At 40.8% G+C, this 26,040-nt stretch overlaps 1 protein-coding gene across 1 annotated transcript in view; it reads right to left on the reverse strand.

Annotated features, from left to right (window-relative positions):
* LOC309478494 (uncharacterized protein) overlaps positions 1-26,040 on the reverse strand; it is a gene marked incomplete at its 3' end in the record, with an annotated part of 405,172 nt that overhangs the window by 71,563 nt on the left and 307,569 nt on the right. The window contains exons 9-10 of the mRNA XM_082142080.1: positions 21,823-22,155; positions 21,359-21,733 (exon numbers count right to left, since the gene is read on the reverse strand). Of these exons, the coding sequence (XP_081998206.1) occupies positions 21,359-21,733; positions 21,823-22,155 (708 nt within the window). The remainder of the gene's footprint in view (positions 1-21,358; positions 21,734-21,822; positions 22,156-26,040) is intronic.

Below are 26,040 nucleotides of genomic sequence, written 5' to 3' on the forward strand. Positions count from 1 at the left end.
GTAATTACAGTGTACCTATAAAGTACATAAGTGTAAGTATAGGGGAATAATATGTAAAGTTTTAGGAATAAAGGGGTAACAACCAGGAAAATAACAAATTATTTAGGCAAATTATTTAGACTGTAAGTATTCCATGTAGTTACAGGGTAAGTATGACATTGCGGGCTGTAAATTGAAGTGGTGTGTCTTACCCTCTTGTTTCATGTAGTTACAGGGTAAGTATGACATTGCGGGCTGTAAATTAAAGTGGTGCTTCTTACCCTCTTGTTTCATGTAGTTACAGGGTAAGTATGACATTGCGGGCTGTAAATTAAAGTGGTGCTTCTTACCCCCTTGTTCCATGTAGTTACAGGGTAAGTATGACATTGCGGGCTGTAAATTAAAGTGGTGCTTCTTACCCTCTTGTTTCATGTAGTTACAGGGTAAGTATGACATTGCGGGCTGTAAATTAAAGTGGTGCTTCTTACCCCCTTGTTCCATGTAGTTACAGGGTAAGTATGATATTGCGGGCTGTAAATTAAAGTGGTGCTTCTTACCCCCTTGTTCCATGTAGTTACAGGGTAAGTATGACATTGCGGGCTGTAAATTAAAGTGGTGTTTCTTACCCTCTTGTTCCATGTAGTTACAGGGTAAGTATGACATTGCGGGCTGTAAATTAAAGTGGTGCTTCTTACCCTCTTGTTTCATGTAGTTACAGGGTAAGTATGACATTGCGGGCTGTAAATTAAAGTGGTGCTTCTTACCCCCTTGTTCCATGTAGTTACAGGGTAAGTATGACATTGCGGGCTGTAAATTAAAGTGGTGTTTCTTACCCTCTTGTTTCATGTAGTTACAGGGTAAGTATGACATTGCGGGCTGTAAATTAAAGTGGTGCTTCTTACCCTCTTGTTTCATGTAGTTACAGGGTAAGTATGACATTGCGGGCTGTAAATTAAAGTGGTGCTTCTTACCCTCTTGTTTCATGTAGTTACAGGGTAAGTAGGCTACAATAAAAACACATGTAGGCCTACACACACAATCTGACATCACTTGGTAAACCTTTATTTTTAAAAACAACTTATTTCAAAACAGATTTACAACATATTACACTTCTTATTCTTTTTTTTTTTTTTTTAATCAACTTTTCATTTCAAATACTAAAGTCCTGACAGAAAGTAGCATGTTTTGTCCTGTTTTGTTTCTCTTGCATGGTTTCCTCCTCCTCTTGGTCCTCCTCTTCTTTTTCTATCGTTCCACTGATTTGCCTAATCATAAGAAGGAGTATTTTTCTATTCTGTATTATGTATTAAAAGAAAATACAGTACACCCAGAAATGTTCTCATAATTTACTCATCTTTTCGCTACCGACCAACTGTCACCAGCGAGTGCATGAGAGTCGGCTTCACAGGGTCGGCTTGAATGGCTTCGCGTTTGGTGAAGCTTTAAGCGTCCATTGCATCCTCGCGGGAGTTTGATGTGAAACTCGCGCGAGAACTGGTGTCTCTGTTCTTCTGCATGGTTTGTTTTTCATTAGTATTATCTGTTATTGTTTGTATTTTGTTGTGAGCAATAATAAAAACATAAAAAAAATAATAATAATTCGACATTCGGTTTTTCGGTGCGCTTACGTCAAGCTTTAAATTTTCAAGCGTAAACGTACTCAACCCTCTCATGAACGCGCAGGTGACAGTTGGTCGGAAGCGATAGTCTACAGTTTAAATTTTTTTTATATTTGGTATTTTTCTTAAAAACGTTTATCGTTTCACTTCAGAAGACATTGATTCATCCATTGGGGTCGTATGGATTACTGTAGTTATTGTTGTATGTGCTGTTGTCAACTTTTAGGAACACATGAGCTTGCATTATATGCATTTACAGAGATTATTTATTTTTCTAAAAACTTTTGTTTGTGTTAATCTGAAGAAGGAAATTTGTATACATCTCGGATGACATGTCAAGTCAAGTCAAGTCATCTTCATTTATATAGCGCTTTTAACAACGTAGATTGTTTCAAAGCAGCTTCACAGAGATAAGCGTATAATTTAAGGTAACAGAGATTGTTTTGGCTTTATAGCAGAGTTAAGTTATTTTCCATCTAAAGTTAGTTTTGATTGATTTGCTTCCGTCGCAACGATCATTTGTTTTTAAATTAGGGGCCGCTAAGACGACACCATTCCCTCTACACAGACTTTAAACGCGAACCTGTGAGAAACGCTGATGGCGTTCACATGCGCATTTAGAATGGGTTCTATAGTTATGTGCATTTGAAATTACGCAGGTTTGGATTTTCCCTACAAGCCAAGCCTAAAAGCCAAAGTAAAAGTACTTGTCTTTCCTTATAAATTTTGATAAAGAATTTTATTTTATTTTGTCGCTTAGGGGTAGGAACGCGAAACGAATTTTCCCGACAACGCCTTATCTGTAGAGTGGTAGAGGGATCCTCCATAGGGACAGACTAGTTGAAACTTCAGCACTGCGTTGTCATCGGGTCCAGGCGAAGGTCCATCGTCAGATCTGGATACGGCCCGGATCCGGCAGGCTGCAGGAAAACCTCGGGATAAACACAGACACTAAAATACATCAGGGTAAAAGATGAGTAAATGGTGAGGACATTTCTGTAGCCTACTGTAGGCTATTTTCTTTTAACACATAATACAGAATAGCAAGAGACATGTCATGGGATTCCTTCTTAAGATTCATCAGTGGAAAGAAAGAAAAAGAAGAGGAACAAGAGGAGGAGGAAACCAAGCAAGCGAAAGTGCTGTAAATCCGTTTTTAAATAAGTTGTTTTTTTTAAAATAAAGTTTTCCGAGTGATATCAGATTGTGTGTGTGTACATGTGTTTTTATTGTACTTACCCTGTAACTACATGAAACAAGAGGGTAAGAAGCACCACTTTAATTTACAGCCCGCATTGTCATACTTACCCTGTAACTACATGAAACAAGAGGGTAAGAAGCACCACTTTAATTTACAGCCCGCATTGTCATACTTACCCCGTAACTACATGAAACAAGAGGGTAAGAAGCACCACTTTAATTTACAGCCCGCAATGTCATACTTACCCTGTAACTACATGGAACAAGGGGGTAAGAAGCATCACTTTAATTTACAGCCCGCAATGTCATACTTACCCTGTAACTACATGAAACAAGAGGGTAAGAAACACCACTTTAATTTACAGCCCGCAATGTCATACTTACCCTGTAACTACATGAAACAAGAGGGTAAGAAGCACCACTTTAATTTACAGCCCGCATTGTCATACTTACCCCGTAACTACATGAAACAAGAGGGTAAGAAGCATCACTTTAATTTACAGCCCGCAATGTCATACTTACCCTGTAACTACATGGAACAAGGGGGTAAGAAGCATCACTTTAATTTACAGCCCGCAATGTCATACTTACCCTGTAACTACATGAAACAAGAGGGTAAGAAACACCACTTTAATTTACAGCCCGCATTGTCATACTTACCCCGTAACTACATGAAACAATCAATCAATCAATCAATCAAATTTTATTTATATAGCGCCTTACAACAACCTGAAAGGTGCCCAGGGCGCTTTCCAGAATAAAAACAAGAAACACAGCAAACAGCAATAAATAAAAGCACAAATATACATAAAAACAACAATCGAGTCAGTGGCTACATATCGAAAGCTTGTCTGAAAAGATGTGTCTTTAACTGCGATTTAAAAACACGCAACTCAGTGATGCTTCTCAGCTGTCCCGGAAGTGCATTCCACAGCTTTGGACCTTGAACGGCAAATGACCGGCCTCCAAACTTTTTATACTTGAACTTGGGTGTGACCAGCCTGGTGTGATCTGAGGAGCGCAGAGTTCTGACTGGTTGGTGGACCATTACCAACTCCGTGAGGTAAACAGGGGCCAGACCATTGATGGCCTTAAACACAAACATCAGGATCTTAAACTCCACCCTGAATCGCACTGGGAGCCAGTGGAGAGAGCGGAGGACTGGGCTGATGTGAGAGCGTTTGGAGGTATTGGAGAGGAGACGTGCTGCAGCGTTTTGTACCAGTTGGAGCCGATTGAGGAGTGATTGATTAAGTCCAGTGTAGAGGGCATTACAGTAGTCAATCCGCGAGCTGATGAAGGCATGGACAGCTTTTTCTAGGTCAGCTCGGGACAGAAATGGTTTGACCTTACTGAGTAGTCTTAGCTGGTAAAAGCTTGCTTTCACAACTGCACTTATCTGTTTTCCAAAAATCATACCACTGTCAAAAATAACACCCAGGTTTCGCACTGCCGTATCAAACCGAGGTGTTGGAAGACCAAAACTGGGGGAACTGTTGGGAGAGTCCGGGGTGAACAAGATGTACTCAGTCTTTTCTTCATTCAGGTGAAGGAAATTCTGAGAAAGCCATTGTCTGATGTTGTGAATACAGTTATGAAGAGGATCCAGTGCAGAACGGTTACTCAGAACCACGGGAAGGTAGATCTGAAGATCGTCTGCATAAAAGTGAAAACGGACATTGTAATTGGAGATGAGTTGACCAAGTGGCAGCATATAGAGTGAGAACAGTATAGGACCCAGAATGGATCCCTGAGGGACACCAGATGACAGAGGAGCGGCTGAAGAGGAGAGGTCATTAAGCATAACTGAAAAGGTTCTGTTTGTGAGGTATGATGAAAACCATTTGAGAACCATGCCCTGCAATCCGACAGTGTTTTGAAGTCGGGAGATGAGTATGGCATGATCTATGGTATCAAATGCAGCGGTCAGGTCCAATAACACCAAAACCACAGAGCTTTTACTGTCCAGGGCTCCAAGAATGTCATTATGGACCCTAAGTAATGCAGATTCCGTGCTATGCCGAGACCTGAAACCAGACTGAAATTTATCGACAATGGCGTGCAGTTGAAGATGAGACTGAAGCTGGGTGACAACAATCTTCTCCATCAGCTTAGCCAGGAATGGCAAATGAGATATTGGGCGGAAGTTGGACAGTATAGAAGAATCGAGGTTTGGTTTCTTTAGCAGTGGTCGGACAATGGCATGCTTGAGGGCAGTTGGAACAGTGCCCAAACTGAGACAACTGTTTATAAAGGAGACAAGGCAGGGGCCCACGATGTCAATAGCTTCCTTCATAATCCTTGCAGGAACAGCATCTAGAGGGCAGGTGGTAACCTTCAATTCATGGACAGCTTTTTTGAGATCCACAAGGGTAACTGCCTCAAAGTTCTCCAGCACACATTGTACCGCTTGTGAGGGTATGACAGCAGCAGGGGCTTGTGTGATGGCTTGCCTAACAGACAAAACCTTGTCCAGAAAGTACTGTTTGAATGCACTACAGGAGTGTTCAGATACATTATTCAAACCAACAGACACCGGATTTATCACAGAGTTAACCCTCTGGGGACCAAGCTGTTTTTGGGGCCCTTGAGATGTTCTGACATGCTCTGACATTTGTGCTTTTTTCAGTTATTTATAAACATGTTAATGGCAAAGGTGTAAATTCACTCTATATAGCACAAACAGGCCTACCATAATATGCGAGCAACATGTATGTAGATGTTTGTATTTTTAAGAGAATAATGTTTATGCGTGGTTATTTAAAAAAATAAAAATGAAAGTTGCTGAAATAAGACCACAAAACTCATACAAAATATGTGCCCACAAGACTTTTGACTAATGGATGTTGTCCCTTTCAGTTCTAGCTTCAAAATTATGTGAAAATAGTCTTGCTTTATCGTTCACAAAAAAAAATACATTGATTTAAATGGTGTAAAACAGGTTTTGCTTGGAAAGCCAATATGCGAGGGGGAGGAGTAGTTTACACCTTAGTCCCACCCACTCTGCATAATGACTCTGCATAATTAGCCATTCATTCAGGTGTGACACTGACTGAGCCACAATGCAAAGACAAAATATATATTTTGAAGAAGACTTATATTGACCATTTAAGATTTTGCTTACATCTATCTTGTAAATATGTTTTGCTATTTTATTAAAAAGGTTACAATTACAACAATAATTACAATTTCAGCAATATTTCTGCAAAAAAAGTACTCTTTCTTTGTAAAAAAAAAAAAAAAAAGATTATAGGCCTACATTTTATCATATGTATTCATTAGTTTGAATATAGCCAACATTGGAACATCTTAGTCTATGACTTTATTTTTGACAAAATAGTATTTTATATATATTCAGAAAAGCTTATTTGATGTGACAGTATATTCTACAGTAAAAACTGTACCCAAATCTAGTCAACAAAATGTTGTCTTTCATACTTCGCCTGACTGTAACGCAGTAACTGTAACTGTAAAAGCAGTTTATTCTTTCACACACAGACGCGCGATTCATATTTAGGCTAAACACTCTTTACAAATAGACGCGCGATTCATATTATAGAAACGCGATTCATCTTTTTGTTTACATAAGCCTACAACGTTATTCCATAACGTTATTCCACATTAACACTTGAGAAAGGATAACTTAGCCTACCTCACTCCTCAGCGGGATCTGCTCCTCATATCAGCACGGAAAATTTTCTCCATAAGGTAGGCTATATTATGCCTCTTTGTTTACAGCTGATGTGGGGGCGTTTCACAGACTGAAATGGTTCTCAGAATTTGCGTTTGAATAGCACGCGCTCTCCGGGGAGTGGTCACATTACTTTTGAATGGCTCCTAATGAGCTCGACTGGAGTCGCTCTCTTTTTATACAGATTACAGAAGCTGATAATATTTGTTTTTTATATAAATTACTTCATTTAAAAGCTGCGATCTCAAGCTTTATGCCCGTGGGTCTGTTTGCCTGTTTGACTGAATTTTCGCGGAGTTATAGATAATTTTCGAACGCGTTTCAAATGGGAGTTTACTGACAGAGAGAAGGCAGAAATAGCATCATGTTAGTTTTTCTTTATTTGTCAAAAAGCAAAACACTTTATTTGTATTGTGAGTATACAGAAAAAAAATAGAAACTGAACAGGATCGATTGATGTATTACACGAAAATGAAAGATCAAAATTAACAGAGCATTTTGTGTTTATTTTTCATTGCTAAAAAAAAAAACGAGCAAAACGCGTGGGCGCGTTTTTGGTCCCCAGAGGGTTAATAGTGCTGAACAAAATTCCAGGGCGTTGACTATTGCTGTTGATGAGATTGGAGAGGTACTGTCCTTTAGCTTCCTTCACTGCTCTCTGATAGGTGGAAAGGCTGTCTCTAAACATCTCCAGTGACACCTGCAGCCTGTCCTTCTTCCATTTACACTCAGCCTGTCTACACCGACGCCTAAGGGCCCGAGTTGTATCATTGAGCCAGGGGTCTGATGGGCTTTTGGTACCCATTACCTTGTAGGGGGCAACAGAGTCCATAATCTGAGAGCAAATGGTGTGAAAGGAGGAGAGGAAAAGTTCAGGACACATAGGTAATGCCAAGTCAGCAGTAGAACAGAGATCAGAGGCAGTAAATGCAGCAACAAAGTCATTAACTGTAGTAGAGGTAATGATTCGCCGACGTTGGGGGGCAGTGGATGTGGGTGCAGATGGAGCAGCACGGATGTCAAAACGTATGAGAGAGTGATCAGATACAGGAAAATCCAGGACCTCACAGATTGACACTATCACCCCACACGAGATGATGAGATCAAGGATATGACCTAACCTATGAGTCGGGCAGGATATGGACTGGGTCAGATCCAGTGAGTGGAGAAGTGCATTAAAATCATTAGCAAATTTATCAGCGGGGCAACAAACATGAATGTTAAAGTCACCACAAATTAGGATATTGTCAAACTTTGGCATGAACTCTGACAAAAACTCTGAAAAATCATTCAAAAAGTCCTTGTTTAATTTAGGCGGCCGGTAAATTATTGCACATAAAATAGGACAGGACAATGTGAGCACAAATACTTGTAACTCAAAACTAGAGAACCCTCTAGTGGTCAGCTGGCGACACTTCAGTGACTGTCTGTATGTGGTGGCTATCCCCCCGCCCCTACCCGTTTGTTGCGGGGTGTTGAGGTAGAGATAGCCAGAGGGGAGAAGTTCCGAAAAGGCACTAACGTCACCTGGGCAGAGCCAGGTTTCAGTGAGAAAAAACAAATCCAGATTATGAGAGGAAATGGCATCATTGAGGACAAATGTTTTGTTATTGAGCGATCTAGTGTTACAAAGTGCCATACGGAACGTGGCCGAGTTGACAGGCGGCGATGTCACGCGAGGAATAAGACGGAGATTACCTTGGACACAGCTCCGGGTGACTGTTTTTCCGTGGCGGAGACACGCAGATGAAACGCCGGTGTCGGGGCTAACCAGCTGAAGCCACCTGTAACATTCCCGCGATCTTCTTATTACACTGCCAAGCTCCAGTCGATCTCCACACCTCAGCGGCGGAGAATCCAGGTGAGTCCTCAGCCTGACATGTAACCCGCCTCTCCGACCGCGTCTTCTGCGGCGCTTTCTGCCTGATAGCAGACAGACAGGCCATCTCAGAAGAGGAGGAATTGGTGTCAACAGTGGCGATGGTAGTTTGAAGGACTGGGCGTTCAGGAGCCCAATTGATGCAAAACGCAATTCCAGCAGCGTAGTCCGATCATAAACTATAGCCGGTGAAACGACAGCTAAAACAAACAATAGAGAACAGAGTAGCAAGTGGCAAGCCAAACACAGCGGCGCCATCTTCCAACCCGTTTTCAACTTTGAAAACGGGCCCGCAATGTCATACTTACAGCCCGCAATGTCATACTTACCCTGTAACTACATGAAACAAGAGGGTAAGAAGCACCACTTTAATTTACAGCCCGCAATGTCATACTTACCCCGTAACTACATGAAACAAGAGGGTAAGAAGCACCACTTTAATTTACAGCCCGCATTGTCATACTTACCCCGTAACTACATGAAACAAGAGGGTAAGAAGCACCACTTTAATTTACAGCCCGCAATGTCATACTTACCCTGTAACTACATGGAACAAGAGGGTAAGAAGCACCACTTTAATTTACAGCCCGCATTGTCATACTTACCCTGTAACTACATGAAACAAGAGGGTAAGAAGCACCACTTTAATTTACAGCCCGCAATGTCATACTTACCCTGTAACTACATGAAACAAGAGGGTAAGAAGCACCACTTTAATTTACAGCCCGCATTGTCATACTTACCCCGTAACTACATGAAACAAGAGGGTAAGAAGCATCACTTTAATTTACAGCCCGCAATGTCATACTTACCCTGTAACTACATGAAACAAGAGGGTAAGAAGCACCACTTTAATTTACAGCCCGCATTGTCATACTTACCCCGTAACTACATGAAACAAGAGGGTAAGAAGCACCACTTTAATTTACAGCCCGCAATGTCATACTTACCCTGTAACTACATGAAACAAGAGGGTAAGAAGCATCACTTTAATTTACAGCCCGCAATGTCATACTTACCCTGTAACTACATGAAACAAGAGGGTAAGAAACACCACTTTAATTTACAGCCCGCAATGTCATACTTACCCTGTAACTACATGGAATACTTACAGTCTAAATAATTTGCCTAAATAATTTGTTATTTTCCTGGTTGTTACCCCTTTATTCCCAAAACTTTACATATTATTCCCCTATACTTACACGTACGTACTTTATAGGTACACTGTAATTACTGAAAGTTACACTGTAATTTTGTTTTAATTACGCAGTATTTTCCTGGTTGTTACACCTTTATTCCCAAGACTTTACATATTGTTCCCCTATACTTACACGTAAATACTTTATAGGTACACTGTAATTACCGAACGTTACACTGTACTTTCATTTTAATTACGCAGTACTTTCCGGGCTGTAATCTAAAGCGTTACCGACTTATTCTTTCAGAAAACAAGACAATTTTTACGTGTCTATTAAATGCTTCTTCATGTAAGAATTGTAGATATCTGGACTGGAAACAAAATAAAAACACTAATTAAGAAAAACATATTTTGCAGTGGGGTGAGTAAATGATGGCTTTTCATTTTAGGTTTCATCTACCCCTTTAATGTTTACATACCAGGAAATAAGGCGTGGACATTCTGGCAAATGTAGATTGCTGGACATCAGCGACGCAAATTCCTGAAACAATTTTTAAAAAGGACAGCACAACCTTGATCAACAGAACCAAAACATAAAACATATTACAAATTAATGAGATTTGCTTAATAATCTCTATTTATCTGCTTGAAGGATAACACCGTCTAACTTCTCTTTGAATTAGGGAGTAGTTGTAGGACCATGGGATGGCAATCAGGAATAGGCCCACTACATTTGAAAACAGCATTAGGAACTGTTTTCAAAAAATATATATCAAATGAACGTCATGCAAATAGCATGGTAAAGGTTGCCTATTATATGAAATGTCGAAGTTAACTTTACTTGGTAAACAGGTGAACAGAGTCAGTGAATTGCTTGCGCGGCCACGGTAGTAAACCGCGTTCGCAAAATCAAACCAAATAACGTTACGTGAAAACAATGTAGAAATGCGAACGCAAAAAAAATAAAAAATAATAACTTATATATTGGCCTACCGTATCACTCAGTTGAACAATTCTCCATCTTCTCAAACTCTAAATCCCACTTATCGTCACGCGCAGATTATTCAATGACAAATTCTTCCATCCGTCCTCAGGTAGCTGCTACCTTTAACGTCGTCCATTTTCTGCTGCGTCACAGGCAACTAATGTTTGAAACACGAACCGAACCGAACCTCAAAAAAGCTTTAAAATTGCTCACAGATTCGCAGACATTGTTTATCAGGAATGATTATTTGTTCAGTTGAATCCCGCTGACAAAACAAGTTTGTCTGTTGTAGCTGCCTAACGTTACTGTCTGCTCGCATTTCGCGTCACATAATTGAACTGAATTGAGCGCGAAAGAAATCAATCCCACAATGCAATATAACGAATTTATCAGGACGAAAACAGAAATGTGCTGTATATTTACAGCTGTTCTGTAAAAGATTCAGCTTAATACTGTATTATGGAAATACAGTACAATTCTGTAAGAAATTCGTTGTAAATTTACAGTAAAGGATTACAGTGTATGTTTACATACATTTATTAAATATGTGGAAAACAAATATGTATGTCACATATTTATAATTAATGTTGTCCATATATGCGAGAAACCAATACTATACTGTAATATATGCAGATATATGGTATCATATATGGATGAACTCAAATATTTTCTTCACATGTTTGGACACATAAATGTTCATATATGTTGCAGGCATATATTGTGTTCTCAGATAAGTCAAATATATGTATAGATATGTTGCAGTCATATATTGTGTTCTCAGATAAGTCAAATATATGTATAGATATATGTCATGCTATTTAAAATATAAGTACATATATGGCCATATATTACATTTTTGTATGGGAGATGCTGCAGCAAGAGTGTGTTTATCGAGCCGAAGAGACACACATCACTCCTCTCCTCATGAACTTGCACTGGTTTCCAACAGCCGCTCACATCAGATTCAAGGCACTGATGTTTTCCTACAGAACAACCACTGGCTCTGCTCCTCTACACCTAAACTCACTACTCCAGACCGATGTGTCTCCAGAAGCTTGTGTACTGCAGGTGAACGGTGTCTTGTGGTGCATCATCTCAAAGAGACACAGAATCACTTTCACAGACCTTCACCTGGACTGTTCCTGCTGGAGGAACGACCTGCCGAACTCAACCTGAGCTGATGAGGCTTTAGCCATCTTCAAGAAACGGCTGAAAACGCATATATTTCATCAACACTCGACCCATTAATACTCACACTTACTATTCTATATTACGATACATTACGAGCTCATGAAGGGGAACAAACATCTCAGGAAAGGAGACTTATTAAACACAACTGCATAAGTTTATTAAGACAATTATAGCAATCATTCAAAATGAAAAAAGATGCTAAAAACAGGAATGAACAGACAAGATCCAAGAATCCTCAAATCAGCTCCATCACACAGAACAGAGAGAGATTATACAGTCTGAGTCTGTCCATTACTGTATTAATATTATATTTAAAGCAGTTTACATATGAAGCGCAAGAGAATTACTTTCAACACTGTAGGCAAATATATCCATAAAATCCATATAAATGAAAATAAATCTGGCTTTTTATATGTAAAAAAACAAAAAACAAAAAAAAAACATTTTAATCTAAACTTGATTATGTCACTATAAATGCTCAGAGTTTTTTCTCTTTTTTCTGAGAAGAAGAAAATAAAACAATGAACAATCCTCTGTAAGTTTTTGCTATTGTAAATATTGCTGCAGATTGGCTCTAAACTCATCAGTATTTTATTCTAATATTGTTGGCATCTTTATTTCCTCTGGGTGCTTCGAGTCCTTCCTCCCTGCAAAATAAAAGCATTGACTGACCTCTCGTATGTGTTTTTATCATGATTGCAGATTGTTCCAGATCAGATGAGTGTGAATCATCAGATTGTGTGCGGCTCAAAACTCACCAGCTCTTCTTGCACAGATGATCTGAAGAAGAATCACAGTAGGAGCAGCAAACACTGCCATCTCAACAATAATCACAATCACTGCAGGAAACATGAGAGGAAGAAGAGAAACTGTACATGACTGAAGTCAAGGGTATTCAACTATCAACAGTTATTGATGAAGCATTTACAGACTGACTGATAGTTTAATGTTATAAAGCTGTCAGTATAAATGAACGTGTCGTACCTCTGTATAATGATCCAGCAGTCACACTGACTTCAGTTTCTGATGCTGTATCAGCTGGATCTGTGGATCACGTCTGTTAGTTCAGTTCAACACATAATGCCACATATACACAACATCATCATCACATAATACTTGAGCTTCACACAGGGGTGATTCTAGGATTTTCATTTTAGCGTGAGTGTACGATTTAAAGAAAGGTAACACGGTGAGTAATGTCTTGTCCTGTTATTATCATGCGTCGCGTCTGAATGCGTTGTTGTTTTTGGAGCTCTATCGATTTGATTTATAATTCTTGATTTTTCTCGCTGCCTGCTGTGAGTGTGTTTGCTTCGGAGCTGTAAGCTCCGTCTTAGCCTCGTATTTCCTTGTTTTGAACCATCATTTACTACAATTTCTAGTTGTTTATATTACTACTAAATACAGCTTACCCAACCCTGACGCATAACACGCTAGTAATTCGCTAGCCTGTTAACGCGCCACCCTTGCGCTCAGCTATTTTTATTTATTTATTTTCTCTCGCGCCTTTGAGTTCATAAAAGCTCAGGTGAATAAGAAACACTCAACAAACACGGTGAATAATGTCTTGTCCTGTCATTATCATGCGTTGCGTCTGAATGCGTTGTTGTTTTTGGAGCTCTATCGATTTGATTTATAATTCTTGATTTTTCTCTTTAAACCCGCTTACAACGAACATTTTCTACTCTTCCTCACTGAGAAGCACTACTGCTCAAACCTCATTGTTACAACGCGGACTGTTGAGCAGACGCGTCTCAAGCCTATTAGTGATCCAACGCTGCATACTCTTAAAAGTTACGTCCGTGGATCACGGCTGAACGCGTCTTCTCCACACTCACTTATAAACAAACACTTTTTTTTCGCCTATCGTGCGTCTACTCTACACCCCTACCACTAAAAAACCTCATAGTTACAACGCGGACTGTTGAGCAGACGCGTCTCAAGCCTATTAGTGATCCAACGCTGCATACTCTTAAAGGTTACGTCCGTGGATCACGGCTGAACGCGTCTTCTCCACACTCATTTACAAACAAACTTATAATATAAATTAGTATTAATATTGATAGCATCACTGGTAGCTTCGTTGCTAACTCACTGTCCATCTGTTAAAATGGCGAATATATCAGATGTAAGTAGTCTACCGCTTGGTGCAGGTGAGGACACATTTGAGCTTCACGCACTGCAGTCTGAGCTGGAAGCTGTTGAGAAACAGATCCACAACCTTTTATTGAGACAGGCCGAGCTGAGAGACCGGTGTTTGGCTCTTGAAACATCACGCGCCGACGCACACAAATCAGTGTTTAACATTACTAACCCGCTGACTCCGACCGCGTCTACTCCGTGCGTTCCTCAGCATCGGTCGCAATCAGCCATGGTCTCGTTCACTCCGGCTCCAACACGCCACCACGAAGCCTGGGTGGTTCCGCAGCGGAAGACGCGAGTCAGGTTTAGACCAAGACTTTCTCCGACCCTCCCGGTTTTCGAGTTATCGACACAAAACCGCTTCTCCCCTCTACGCGAAACAGAACGCGATGCTGTGATCATCGGCGATTCCATCGTTCGGCACGTACACGCTACGTTAGGTACAAGTAAGGTGCAAAGTCACTGCTTCCCTGGTGCTCGTGTTTCTGAAATCGCTGCTCGCGTTCCCGAGATCCTGAACGGTGACGAGCGCGTCGGAACTGTGGTCCTGCACGCGGGAGTGAACGACATCAGGCTGCGCCAGACGGAGATTCTGAAGAAAGACTTCAGGAATCTAATCGATACGGTACGCAGCACATCGCCTGAAACAACGATCATTGTGTCAGGACCGCTTCCCACGTACCGACTAGGGCATGAAAAGTTCAGCAGATTATTTGCGCTAAATGAATGGTTAATGTCATGGTGCAATGAGCAGAAACTGCTCTTTGTAAATAATTGGAATCTGTTTTGGGAGCGTCCTAGGCTTTTCCGTGCTGATGGCTTACACCCAAGCAGATTCGGAGCGGATCTTCTGTCAGATAACATCTCCAAAATGTTAAATACCCTTTGACTAGTAACCAAAAGTCCAAATCATAGTCTCTGCTGCACCAATTCAACTGATATAAATACTAGTGTAGAACATTGCATAGAAACCGTGTCTATTCCTCGTTTAGTGAGATCAAATAATAAATCTAATGCAGGATCTAGGAAAAATCTAATTGTTATTAAAACAGAAAATGTTGCTATTAGTAAACAAAAACTATTTCTAAAGCTAGGTCTTCTAAACATTAGATCACTCACACCTAAGGCAGTTATTGTAAATGAAATAGTCACAGATAATAGCTTCGATGTACTTTGCCTTACTGAAACCTGGCTTAAACCAAATGATTATTTCGGTATTAATGAGTCTACTCCTCCTGGATACTGTTATAAGCATGAGCCCCGTCTGATTGGCCGTGGCGGAGGTGTTGCAACCATTTATAAAGATATTCTAAATGTTACTCAGAAAACGGGTTATAAGTTTATTTCATTTGAAGTACTTGTACTAAATGTTACGCTCTTAGATGTTAGAAAAACATCCCTATTATCTCTAGCCTTGGCTACCGTATATAGACCGCCAGGGCCTTACGCTGATTTCCTAAAAGAGTTTGCAGATTTTCTCTCAGACCTATTAGTCAATGTCGATAAAGCATTAATTGTTGGAGATTTTAACATACACGTAGATAATCCAAATGATGCGTTAGGAGCTGCGTTTACAGATTTATTAAATTCATTTGGGGTCAAGCAAAACGTCACCGGACCAACTCATCGTCTTAATCATACACTCGATTTAATTATATCACACGGAACCGATCCAACCGATATAGATATCATTCCACAAAGTGATGAAGTCACTGATCACTACATGGTAACTTGCATATTACGTACTGCTGTAATATGTCATGCGGCGTCGCGTTATCAACCAGGCAGAACAATCCTCCCATCCACCATAGATAATTTCTCAAATTGCTTATCTAATCTGTCTCAGCTGCTGCCTGAACCCAAACAAACAGATGAACTAGAAGAACTAACTAGCACTATGAGCACCATTCTCTCTAGAACATTGGATGTGGTTGCACCTATTAAATTAAAAAAGGTCAGAGAGAAAAATAAAGCACCATGGTATAACAATACTACGCATGTTTTAAAGAGAGAAACCCGTATTTTAGAGCGTAAATGGAAACAAACTAATTTAGAGGTCTTTAGAATCGCGTGGAAAGACAGTATGTCACGTTATAAAAAGGCCCTAAAAGCTGCCAGGGCTGAGCACCTCCGCAAACTAATAGAAAACAACCAAAACAATCCAAGGTTTCTATTTAACACCGTGGCTAGACTAACAAATAAACAGACGTCACCCGAACAAAATATCCCGTTACAGTTCAGTAGTAATGATTTCATGAACTTCTTCACTGAGAAAATAGAAAGCATCAGAACCACAATTATAAACGTTCAATCTTCAATCGCGCCTTACAATTCAGCTTCAATTATCACCCCGAAAGAACAATTACAGTGCTTTACAACTATAGAACAAAAAGAGTTAAATAAACTTATCACTTCATCTAAAACAACAACATGTTTATTAGATCCTATACCAACTAAACTACTGAAAGAAGTGTTATCTGTAGTGGAAGAGCCTCTCCTCAATATTATTAACTCGTCTTTATCTTTAGGTCATGTTCCAAGAACATTTAAACTGGCAGTTATAAAACCTCTCATTAAGAAACCACAATTAGATCATAATAATCTAGCAAATTATAGACCCATTTCAAATCTTCCATTTATGTCTAAAATATTAGAAAAAGTGGTGTCCGCTCAACTGGGCTCTTTCTTGCAACAAAATGATATCTATGAAAAGTTTCAGTCTGGATTCAGACCGCATCATAGCACTGAAACTGCGCTCGTTAAAATCACAAATGATTTACTTTTAGCTTCTGACCAAGGCTGTATCTCAATACTAGTTTTACTTGATCTTAGTGCTGCGTTCGATACTATAGATCACACAATACTCTTAGATCGACTACAAAATTATACTGGTGTTCAAGGACAAGCACTAAGCTGGTTCAAATCATACCTATCTGACCGCTACCATTTTGTCTATTTAAATGGAGAAAAATCGATCATAACTCCAGTAAACTATGGAGTGCCGCAGGGATCTGTATTAGGCCCTCTGTTATTTTCAATATATATGATGCCACTTGGAAATATTATAAGGAAACATGGAATTAGTTTCCATTGTTATGCTGATGACACTCAAATATATATTTCATCACGGCCGGATGAAAACGCTACATTTTCCAAATTGACAGAGTGTGTTAAAGATATAAAAGATTGGATGACGCGTAATTTTCTTTTATTAAATCCAGACAAGACAGAGGTAATACTTATCGGTTCAAAAAACCGCCCACAAAACCTCGCACAATACAACTTTAACATCATAGGATGTCCTGTTACTTTATCCTCTACAGTAAAAGACCTGGGTGTTATACTCGATTGCAACCTGTCTTTTGAAAATCATATTTCTTATGTTACAAAAACAGCCTTTTTCCACCTTAGAAACATTGCTAAGCTACGTAATATGCTATCAGTTTCTGATGCAGAAAAGTTAGTTCATGCATTCATGACCTCGAGACTGGATTACTGTAATGCTTTATTAGCTGGTTGTCCTGCATCCTCAATAAACAAGCTACAGTTAGTCCAAAATGCCGCCGCTAGAGTTCTTACGAGATCAAGAAAATATGATCATATAACACCGATTTTATCATCACTGCATTGGTTACCTATAAAGTTCCGTATTAATTACAAGGTATTGCTACTGACTTATAAAGCCCTAAACGGCTTAGCTCCAGTCTATTTAACGGATCTTCTATCGCCCTATAATCCATCGCGCTCTTTGAGATCACTAAATTCAAGGCTTTTGGTCATACCTAGGATATCCAGAACCACCAAAGGAGGGAGAGCATTTTCACATTTGGCTCCAAAACTCTGGAATAGTCTTCCTGATACTGTTCGTTGCTCAGACTCGCTCTCCCAGTTTAAAACTAGATTAAAGTCGCATCTCTTCAGCCAGGCATTCATATAATCCTACAGTTCAAACTACAATCCGGCCTCTATCCAATGCCAGAGGAGAACTGGCCCCCGACTGAGCCTGGGTTCTCCCAAGGTTTTTTTTTTTTCTCCATTAAGGCACCTGATGGAGTTTTACGACACCATTAGGTCACTTGATGGAGTTTTTCGGTTCCTTGCCACTGTTGCCTTTGGCTTGCTCAGTTGGGGATATTTTGGGGATATTTAATTTAATTTTATCAATCAATAAATTCCTCTTGAAACAAACTTTGTTGTATTATTTTAATTTAATACTGTGAAGCTGCTTTGATGCAATCTGTATTGTGAAAAGCGCTATACAAATAAACTTGACTTGACTTGACTTGACTTTAGTTTAGGATCTAATTCTCACTATTAACTAGTTGCTTGTTAACATGCATATTACTAGGATATCGGCTGTTTATTGGTATAAAGGCAGAGTCTTATAATCACTGAGGTCCCAAATGTGAGGCAGTTAGGGGGGTTCGGTTTAGATTTCTCTGATCTACATTTGCGCATTTTAAGATGTTTTGAAGGCCAAAAAATTGGATAATAACAGCTTTAAACCATTTCAGTGAGCAGTAGATTATTTTTCTCTCCTCATCTCCATCACTCTCTTTTTCTCTTTGTTTTTCTCTTGCCCTGTCTCTTCCCCTCTGTAATAAATGTTGGAACTGGATAACAAATGATTATGAATTCTTCTGATAAATCCACAGAAATGGTATATATTAAAGACTGTCTGCATGCTTTGAATGTAACGGATGGAGATGAACCAGAAATAAGAAATGTTAATGTAAAAGACAAGGTTGAGATTTTTACGGACCACCTTTTAGTTGAACACCTCCGGAGGGACGACGCCAGGAGAGCTCGCAAGGCGGAGAAGAAGGAGAGAAAGGCTGGAGATCTTCCACTAACGCTCAACTCCCTAAGAACGGGCCGATCCATCGTGCACAGCAGTTAATACAAGTTATCAGACGAGCCGGACGATTAAATAAGAAAATAATACACACTGAGAACAGTTTTATGGTTGAAAAAAAAATAGATGGCTCAAATGAGGATGTGTTGAATCTGCAGGACTAGCTCAAATTACTTAAAGCCTGTTAGAGGTGTTGTGTGTGTGTGTGTGTGTGTGTGTGTGTGTGTGTGTGTGTGTGTGTGTGTGTGTGTGTGGGGTCGTAACATGTTTAGGTTGTTAGGACCACATGTAACTTTAAAGGGGAACTATGAACATCGTTTGCCTCAGACATAGAAAATGTGTGAAACTAGAGAAAGGTCAAAAGGCTGTGATAGAAAAACGTAGCAAATAAAGCTTCTGTGTGTGTGCTGCATAAAATAATTGTGAAAAGAAAATAGATATTTTGAATATGTGCTTCTGCAAGCGTATGTGAATAAAGGACTAGGATAAGTCCAGAGTTTGACCTTATAAGGGAATTGGCTGTGCTATAATGACAGCCCATAGTTAGAAGGCGGCCCAGAACAGGGTTCGTATAAAAAGCCTTGGAGTATTTTTTTGGGGACGCAATTCGGGTGAAGACTTTTACGTGTTTATACGTTTTATTTTACATGTGGAAATATATAAGTGCCTTATATAATGTGAAGTTTTTAATCAGTGTGTTTTTGCAATATGTTGCCTACTTTTATAAGCGGGTGTAATGGAGGAAATACACACCTGAAGCAAACTAACTGGGGTTTTACTCTGACTGCTGTTTTAACCCTCTGGGGACCAAAAACAGCTTCCCCCTCCTGAGGCGCCGGACGGTTTGCCAGAATCTCTTCGAGGCCGACCGGTAGTCCTTTTCCATGGCCTCACCGAACTCCTCCCAAGCCCAATTTTTTGCCTCCACAACCACCCGGGCTGCCGTCAGCTGCCTCAGGAGTCCCACAAGCCAACCAGGCCCGATAGGACTCCTTCTTCAGCTTTACGGCATCCCTTACTTCCGGTGTCCACCACTGGGTTCGGGGATTGCCGCCTCGACAGGCACCGGAGACCTTACTGCCACAACTCCGAGTGGCCGCGTTGACAATGGAGGTGGAGAACATGGTCCACTTGGACTCAATATCTCCAGACTCGAAGCTCTGCCGGAGGTGGAAGTTGAAGATCTCTCTGACAGGGGATTCGGCCAAACGTTCCCAACAGACCCTCACAGTACGTTGGGTCTGCCGAGTCTGTCCAGCTTCCTCCCCCGCCATCGGATCCAACTCACCACCAGGTGGTGATCAGTTGACAGCTCCGCCCCTCTCTTCACCCGAGTGTCCAAGACATACGGCCGGAGGTCAGATGAAACGACCACAAAGTCGATCATCGACCTTCGGCCCAGGGTGTCCTGGTGCCATGTGTACTGATGGACACCCTTATGCTTGAGCATGGTTAGCATGGTTAGCACTAGCACAGATGTCCAATAACAGAACACCACTCGGGTTCAGATCAGGCGGGCCGTTCCTCCCAATCATGCCCCTCCAGGTGTCACTGTCGCTGCCCACGTGGGCGTTGAAGTCCCCCTGTAGAACGACGGAGTCCCCAGTCGGAGCACTTTCCAGCACCCCTCCCAGAAACTCCAAGAAGGCCGGGTACTCTATACTACCGTTTAGCCTATAGGCGCACACGACAGTGAGAGACCTATCCCTGACCCAAAGGCACAGGGAAACGACCCTCTCGTTCACCGGGGTGAACTCCAACACATGGCGGCTGAGCTGGGGGGCTATAAGGAAACCCAGCCCAGCCTGCCGCCTCTCACCATGGGCAACTCCAGAGTGGTGAAGAGTCCATCCTCTCTCAAGGAGTGTGGTTCCAGAGCCCAAGCCGTGCGTGGAGGTGATCCCGACTATCTCTAGTCGGAACCTCTGAACCTCACGCACAATCTCAGGCTCCTTCCCCGCCAGAGAGGTGACGTTCCACATCCCTAGAGCTAGTTTCCGTGTCCAGGGATCGGATTGTCGAGGCCCCCGCCTTCGACTGCCGCCCAATCCACAAAGCACCGGCCCCTTACGGTCCCTCCTGTAGGTGGTGGGTCCACGGGAGGGCGGCCCCACGTCGCTCATTCGGGCTGAGCCCGGCCGGACCCCATGGGGGGAGGCCCGACCACGAGGCGCTCGCAAACGAGCCCCAACACTGGGCCTGGCTCCAGGGTGGGGCCCTGGCTGCGCCATGCCGGGCGATGTCACGGTCCTCGAATTTGTTGCCATCATAGGGGTTTTTTGAACCGCTCTTAGTCTGACCCGTCACCTAGGACCTGTTTGCCTTGGGAGACCCTACCAGGGGCATATAGCCCCAGACAACATAGCCCCAGACAACCCCCCCATAAAAGTCCATGAAATGAAACTAAAACAACAACTCAATGTGACAATCATACTGTAGAATATGACAGTCATATTTTGATGAGTTAACACTAAAGATAACTCTAGCATTATGCACTGAAAAGCACTTTTAGAAACATGTGTGTTTATAGTTGAGGGATCCTGAGAGTGTGTGATGTGAGAGTTACTCTTCTGTGAGAGTCAAAGAAGCTTTTGTTCCCTCAGGTTGTTCGGGTTCAGTGATACTGACAGACCTTACTGTTACTGACATTATGAGGGTCTTCTAACACTGTTTTCTCACCTGAATACTTGACAGTGAATCTGACTGAGGTCTCGAGTTGATTTCTGCGAGTAAGCTGACATCTCCACTCTCTGTTGTCATCTTCATTCAGGAGTGTTGTAGTCAGAGTGATGATACAGTGATCTGGAGGTGATATCTGATATCTGGAGTCTGTCTTCAGATCAACACCAGCCTGATTCACCCACAACAACTCAACTCCCTCAGAACGAACCTGATCATCACAGGATGGTCCAGTATAATATGAATACAACTGACAGGAGAGAGTCACAGAGCGGCCTGGACTGATCTCAGTCTGTGAGGAAGATGATGATGATGATGATGTTGATGATGATGTTGATGATGATGTTGATGATGATGATGATGGAGACACTGAAACTGAACACAAGACACAAATCACAGACTCTTTAATCATCATCTGAGTTTAAAGGGAGAATTTTAAATTGAGCACATAATCATAAACTTACCATGAAGAACATTCAGAGAAACATGTGCATCAGGTCCTTGTCGTCTGTCATTCACATATTGTTGGCAGATGTAATATCCATAATCTTCTCCTGTGACGTTCTTGATGTTCAGAGAGCAGTCAGACTCCAGACTCAGTCTCTCATGTCTCTCTGTGTCTTTATTCTTTATCCCTCCAGTAATCAGTTTAACTGTTGCTGAACGTCTTAATCTGATATTGTAGGAGTAGATCCATGTAGTTTTAGATTTGCAGTCAGAAAGAGCATTATTACAGGACAGACGGACATTTCCACCAGAACTGATGAACACATGAACATCATCCACTCCACTGGTTCCTGAAACACAGTATATCTCAGTGATCATTATGATATATATTAATACATGAAAAATAAAACATACCAGCATCTAAAAGCAGAAGTTTTAAATCATAGTATTTTTCCTGACTTAAAGCAAACAACACACTCTCCAGAATAAACTATTAGTCTTTATCAGAGAGCTGTTCAAATCACTGACACACTCTTAATATGAAGATAATTCTTCATCATCAGATGTTTGAGTGACACTATGTCCAGTATCAGGAATAATACAGTATGATCTGTGTGTATCAATACACAACTCTGAGATCACAACGTGAATGTGTGCAAGAATAAACTGAGCATGTTCAAATGAACTCTTTCCAGACTAATTCCACTAAATGTCTTTAGAGAAAATACAGATTTCTTTACCTGTGAGAAGTGAAGAGAGAATGATCAGTCCCAGCAGACACAGATCACACTTATCAGCCATTTTCTGTCTCTGTCAGTCTTCCTCTTCATTATATATAGTTACAGCTCCTCCTTTAAACATCATCAGCTTCTCCTGTGGTTATTAACTTGAACGTGAAACGTGTGAGAAGTGCATATACTGTGAACCGCACTGTCTCACACACACATCTGCTCTGAACAGTTTATTGGCAACTTTTGCACACGAGAGCATTACTGTTAGATTCACTTCTTTATTTTAGCAGTTTCCCGCATGATGTTAAAATCTAGAAATAAAATAATTGCATTATTAGAAATAAAATTGGTTTGCTACTGAAAGCGTTTCCAATATCCATGACTAACTTGTAGAAAATGAATTCTAACACAGTTTTTAAGGTATTTTGAAATGATTAATGTCAGCTCCAGTTTGGTGAAACAAAGTATTTTCACACACTTCATGAGCGTCTGTAAAGCAGAGATTATATCTCTTCAGGAAGAGTTTCTACACATGGATTATAATATTCTGCTTTACTCTCTCCAGCCCTGAGAAATATATTAGATCCAGACTCCTTTATTAACACGACAAACACCAAATGCCAGTCATTTTCCCTTTGGCCGGTGGATTTGGCAGTGGCACGAGCCGCTCTGACGGGGATGATTGGTTTTGTGTGCTGTGACACAGACGGAGCTGTTAAAAGCGATTCAGAGATGCTTTAAAGTCTATTTTGAATTTCATTTGCTGCAAAATGCGATATTGCAACCCTGGCTTCATTTGAAAAACGTTCCTGTGGCAACATTTTTGCAAAAATACGTTGTGTTGTGTTGTGCACGTTTCGCAACAGTTTCAGCGTGAAATGACCAGTGAGTGGCAGATTATTTATGAACTTTGAGCTCTTATATCATGACTCGTCTTTCACGGGATTCGAACCCAAGGCGGAGCTACTGAGCAAGCTTAATAAGTTATCACAAATGTGTGTGAAAACGATTAAACGTACTTGCTGTTTTACTGCCTCTAGTCTTAATTTCTTTTAGAAATGGCAGTAATATGTAAATATTGGAATGTATTTTGCCTTTTGCAAAATTTTTCCAATGAGCCAGTGTTGGCTATATTTTATGAATACCTTGGTGTGTCATTATGAAAGTCAGTATGTGTCATCGACACCATGCTCTGAAGATACTCAAGATATTGCTTCCTTGTAAAAATATAATGAAGAAAAAGGAGGAAAAAAAGATAATATCTTTAATTGTTTCCTTTTGTAATGAAACGGGTCTCGACAGATTTCTTGAATCACACCGGGAACAATGATACCAATAATGCCGTAGTTGGACCGAACTTGCTCTCCACAGAAATAGTTGTCTTTGTGTCTGTCACAGTCAGGTTTGTTGTGTTTCATAATCGTCTGACTTAATCACTCTTTTGTTGTCAAGTCAAGTCAAATCAAGTCACCTTTATTTATATAGCGCTTTTTACAATACAGATTGTATCAAAGCAGCTTCACATTGATAACATAAAAATAATACAACAGAGTTTGTTTCTAGAAGAAAAATGCATCATCGTCCACCCTAAATAAGGCAGATCAATAATATTGTTAAATATTAAATGTCCCCAACTAAGCAAGCCAAAAGCCAAGGCAACAGTGGCAAGGAACCAAAACTCCATCAGGTGACAGAATGGAGAAAAAAACCTTGAGAGAACACAGGCTCAGTCGGGGGCCAGTTCTCCTCTGGCCAACGAGCGAACAGTGCATGATTATGATCCAGGCAACGTTACAGGTCAGAAGTCAGATTGGTCGTGTCGATGAGGCTTTCGCAGGGCTGATGAGGCTGGCACTTCAGGGATGCGTCATGGTTGGGTCCAGGTGCAGATCCACCATCTGATCTGGATACGGCCGGGGTCCACCTCACTTCAGTAAACAGGGAGAGTCTGGTTGACACTTCAGGACTGCGTTGTTGTCGCGTCCAGGCGCAGGTCCTTCATCAGATCTGGATACGGCCTGGATCCGGCGGACTGCGGTAAACCTTGGTATAAACAGAGATACTAATATTAGCGTAGATGCCATTCTTATGATGATGTAACGAGTACATCAGGATTAACGGGAAGTGTTCCCTGTTCCGGCTGGCCTAATCTATGCTGCCTAACATTGAATTATAGAAGACTATAATGTGTTATGTGTATGCTAGGTCAAAGAGATGTGTTTTTAGTCTAGCTTTGAACTGAGTGAGTGTTTGCTTCCCGGACAATGGTAGGAAGACTGTTCCAAAGTTTTGGTGCTAAATAGGAGAAGGATCTGCCGCCAGCAGTTGATTTTAATATTCTAGGTATTATTAACTGGCCGGAATTTTGAGATCGCAACAGACGTGAAGGACTATAATGCGTTAAGAGCTCGCTCAAGTACTGCGGAGCTAAACCATTTAGTGCTTTGTAAGTAATCAGCAATATTTTCAAATTTATACGATGTTTAATAGGCAGCCAGTGCAGTGTTGACAGAACTGGGCAAATATGGTCATACTTCCTGGTTCTGGTAAGAACTCGAGCTGCTGAGTTTTGAACCAGCAGTAGTTTGTTTATTAAGCGTGCAGGGCAACCACCCAGTAGAGCATTACAATAATCTAGCCTTGAGGTCATGAACGCATGGACTAATTGTTCCGCATTTGTCAATGAGAGCATATGACGTAATTTAGATATATTTTTAAGATGGAAAAATGTGGTTTTACAGATACTAGACACGTGACTTTCAAATGAAAGATTGGTATCAAAGAGCACACCCAGGTTCCTAACCGACAACGAAGACTTAACAGAGCAGCCATCAAGTGTTAGACAGTATTCTAGGTTATTACGTGTGGGAGTTTTTTGTCCAATAATTTGAATCTCTGTTTTTTCAGAATTTAGTAGTAGGAAATTACTAGTCATCCAATTTTTTATATCAGTTATGCATTTCGTTAATTTTGTGAATTGGTAAGTTTCGTCAGGGCGTGAAGAAATATAGAGCTGAGTATCATCAGCATAACAGTGAAAACTAATGCCATGCTTCCTACTGATATCTCCTAAGGGTAGCATGTACAGAGTGAACAGCAAAGGTTCTAGCACTGAGCCTTGTGGTATGCCATACCGAACTTGTGATCGATAAGACATCTCTTCATTTACTGCTACAAACTGATAACGGTCAGATAAGGATGATTTAAACCATGCTAATGCAATTCCACTAATGCCAACATAATTTTCGAGTCTATGTAAAAGAATATTGTGGTCGATAGTGTCAAATGCAGCACTAAGATCGAGTAACACTAATAGCGAGATACAACCACGATCGGATGATAGGAGCAAATCATTTGTAACTCTAATGAGAGCAGTCTCAGTACTATGGTACGGTCTAAATCCAGACTGAAAATCCTCGCAGATATCATTTCTTTCTAGAAAGGAGCATAGTTGTGAGGATACTGCCTTTTCTAGTATCTTTGACATAAACGGTAGATTTGAGA

This window comes from Leuciscus leuciscus (genome assembly GCF_965113295.1).
Source record: "Leuciscus leuciscus genome assembly, chromosome: 1".
Classification (NCBI taxonomy): domain Eukaryota; kingdom Metazoa; phylum Chordata; class Actinopteri; order Cypriniformes; family Leuciscidae; genus Leuciscus; species Leuciscus leuciscus.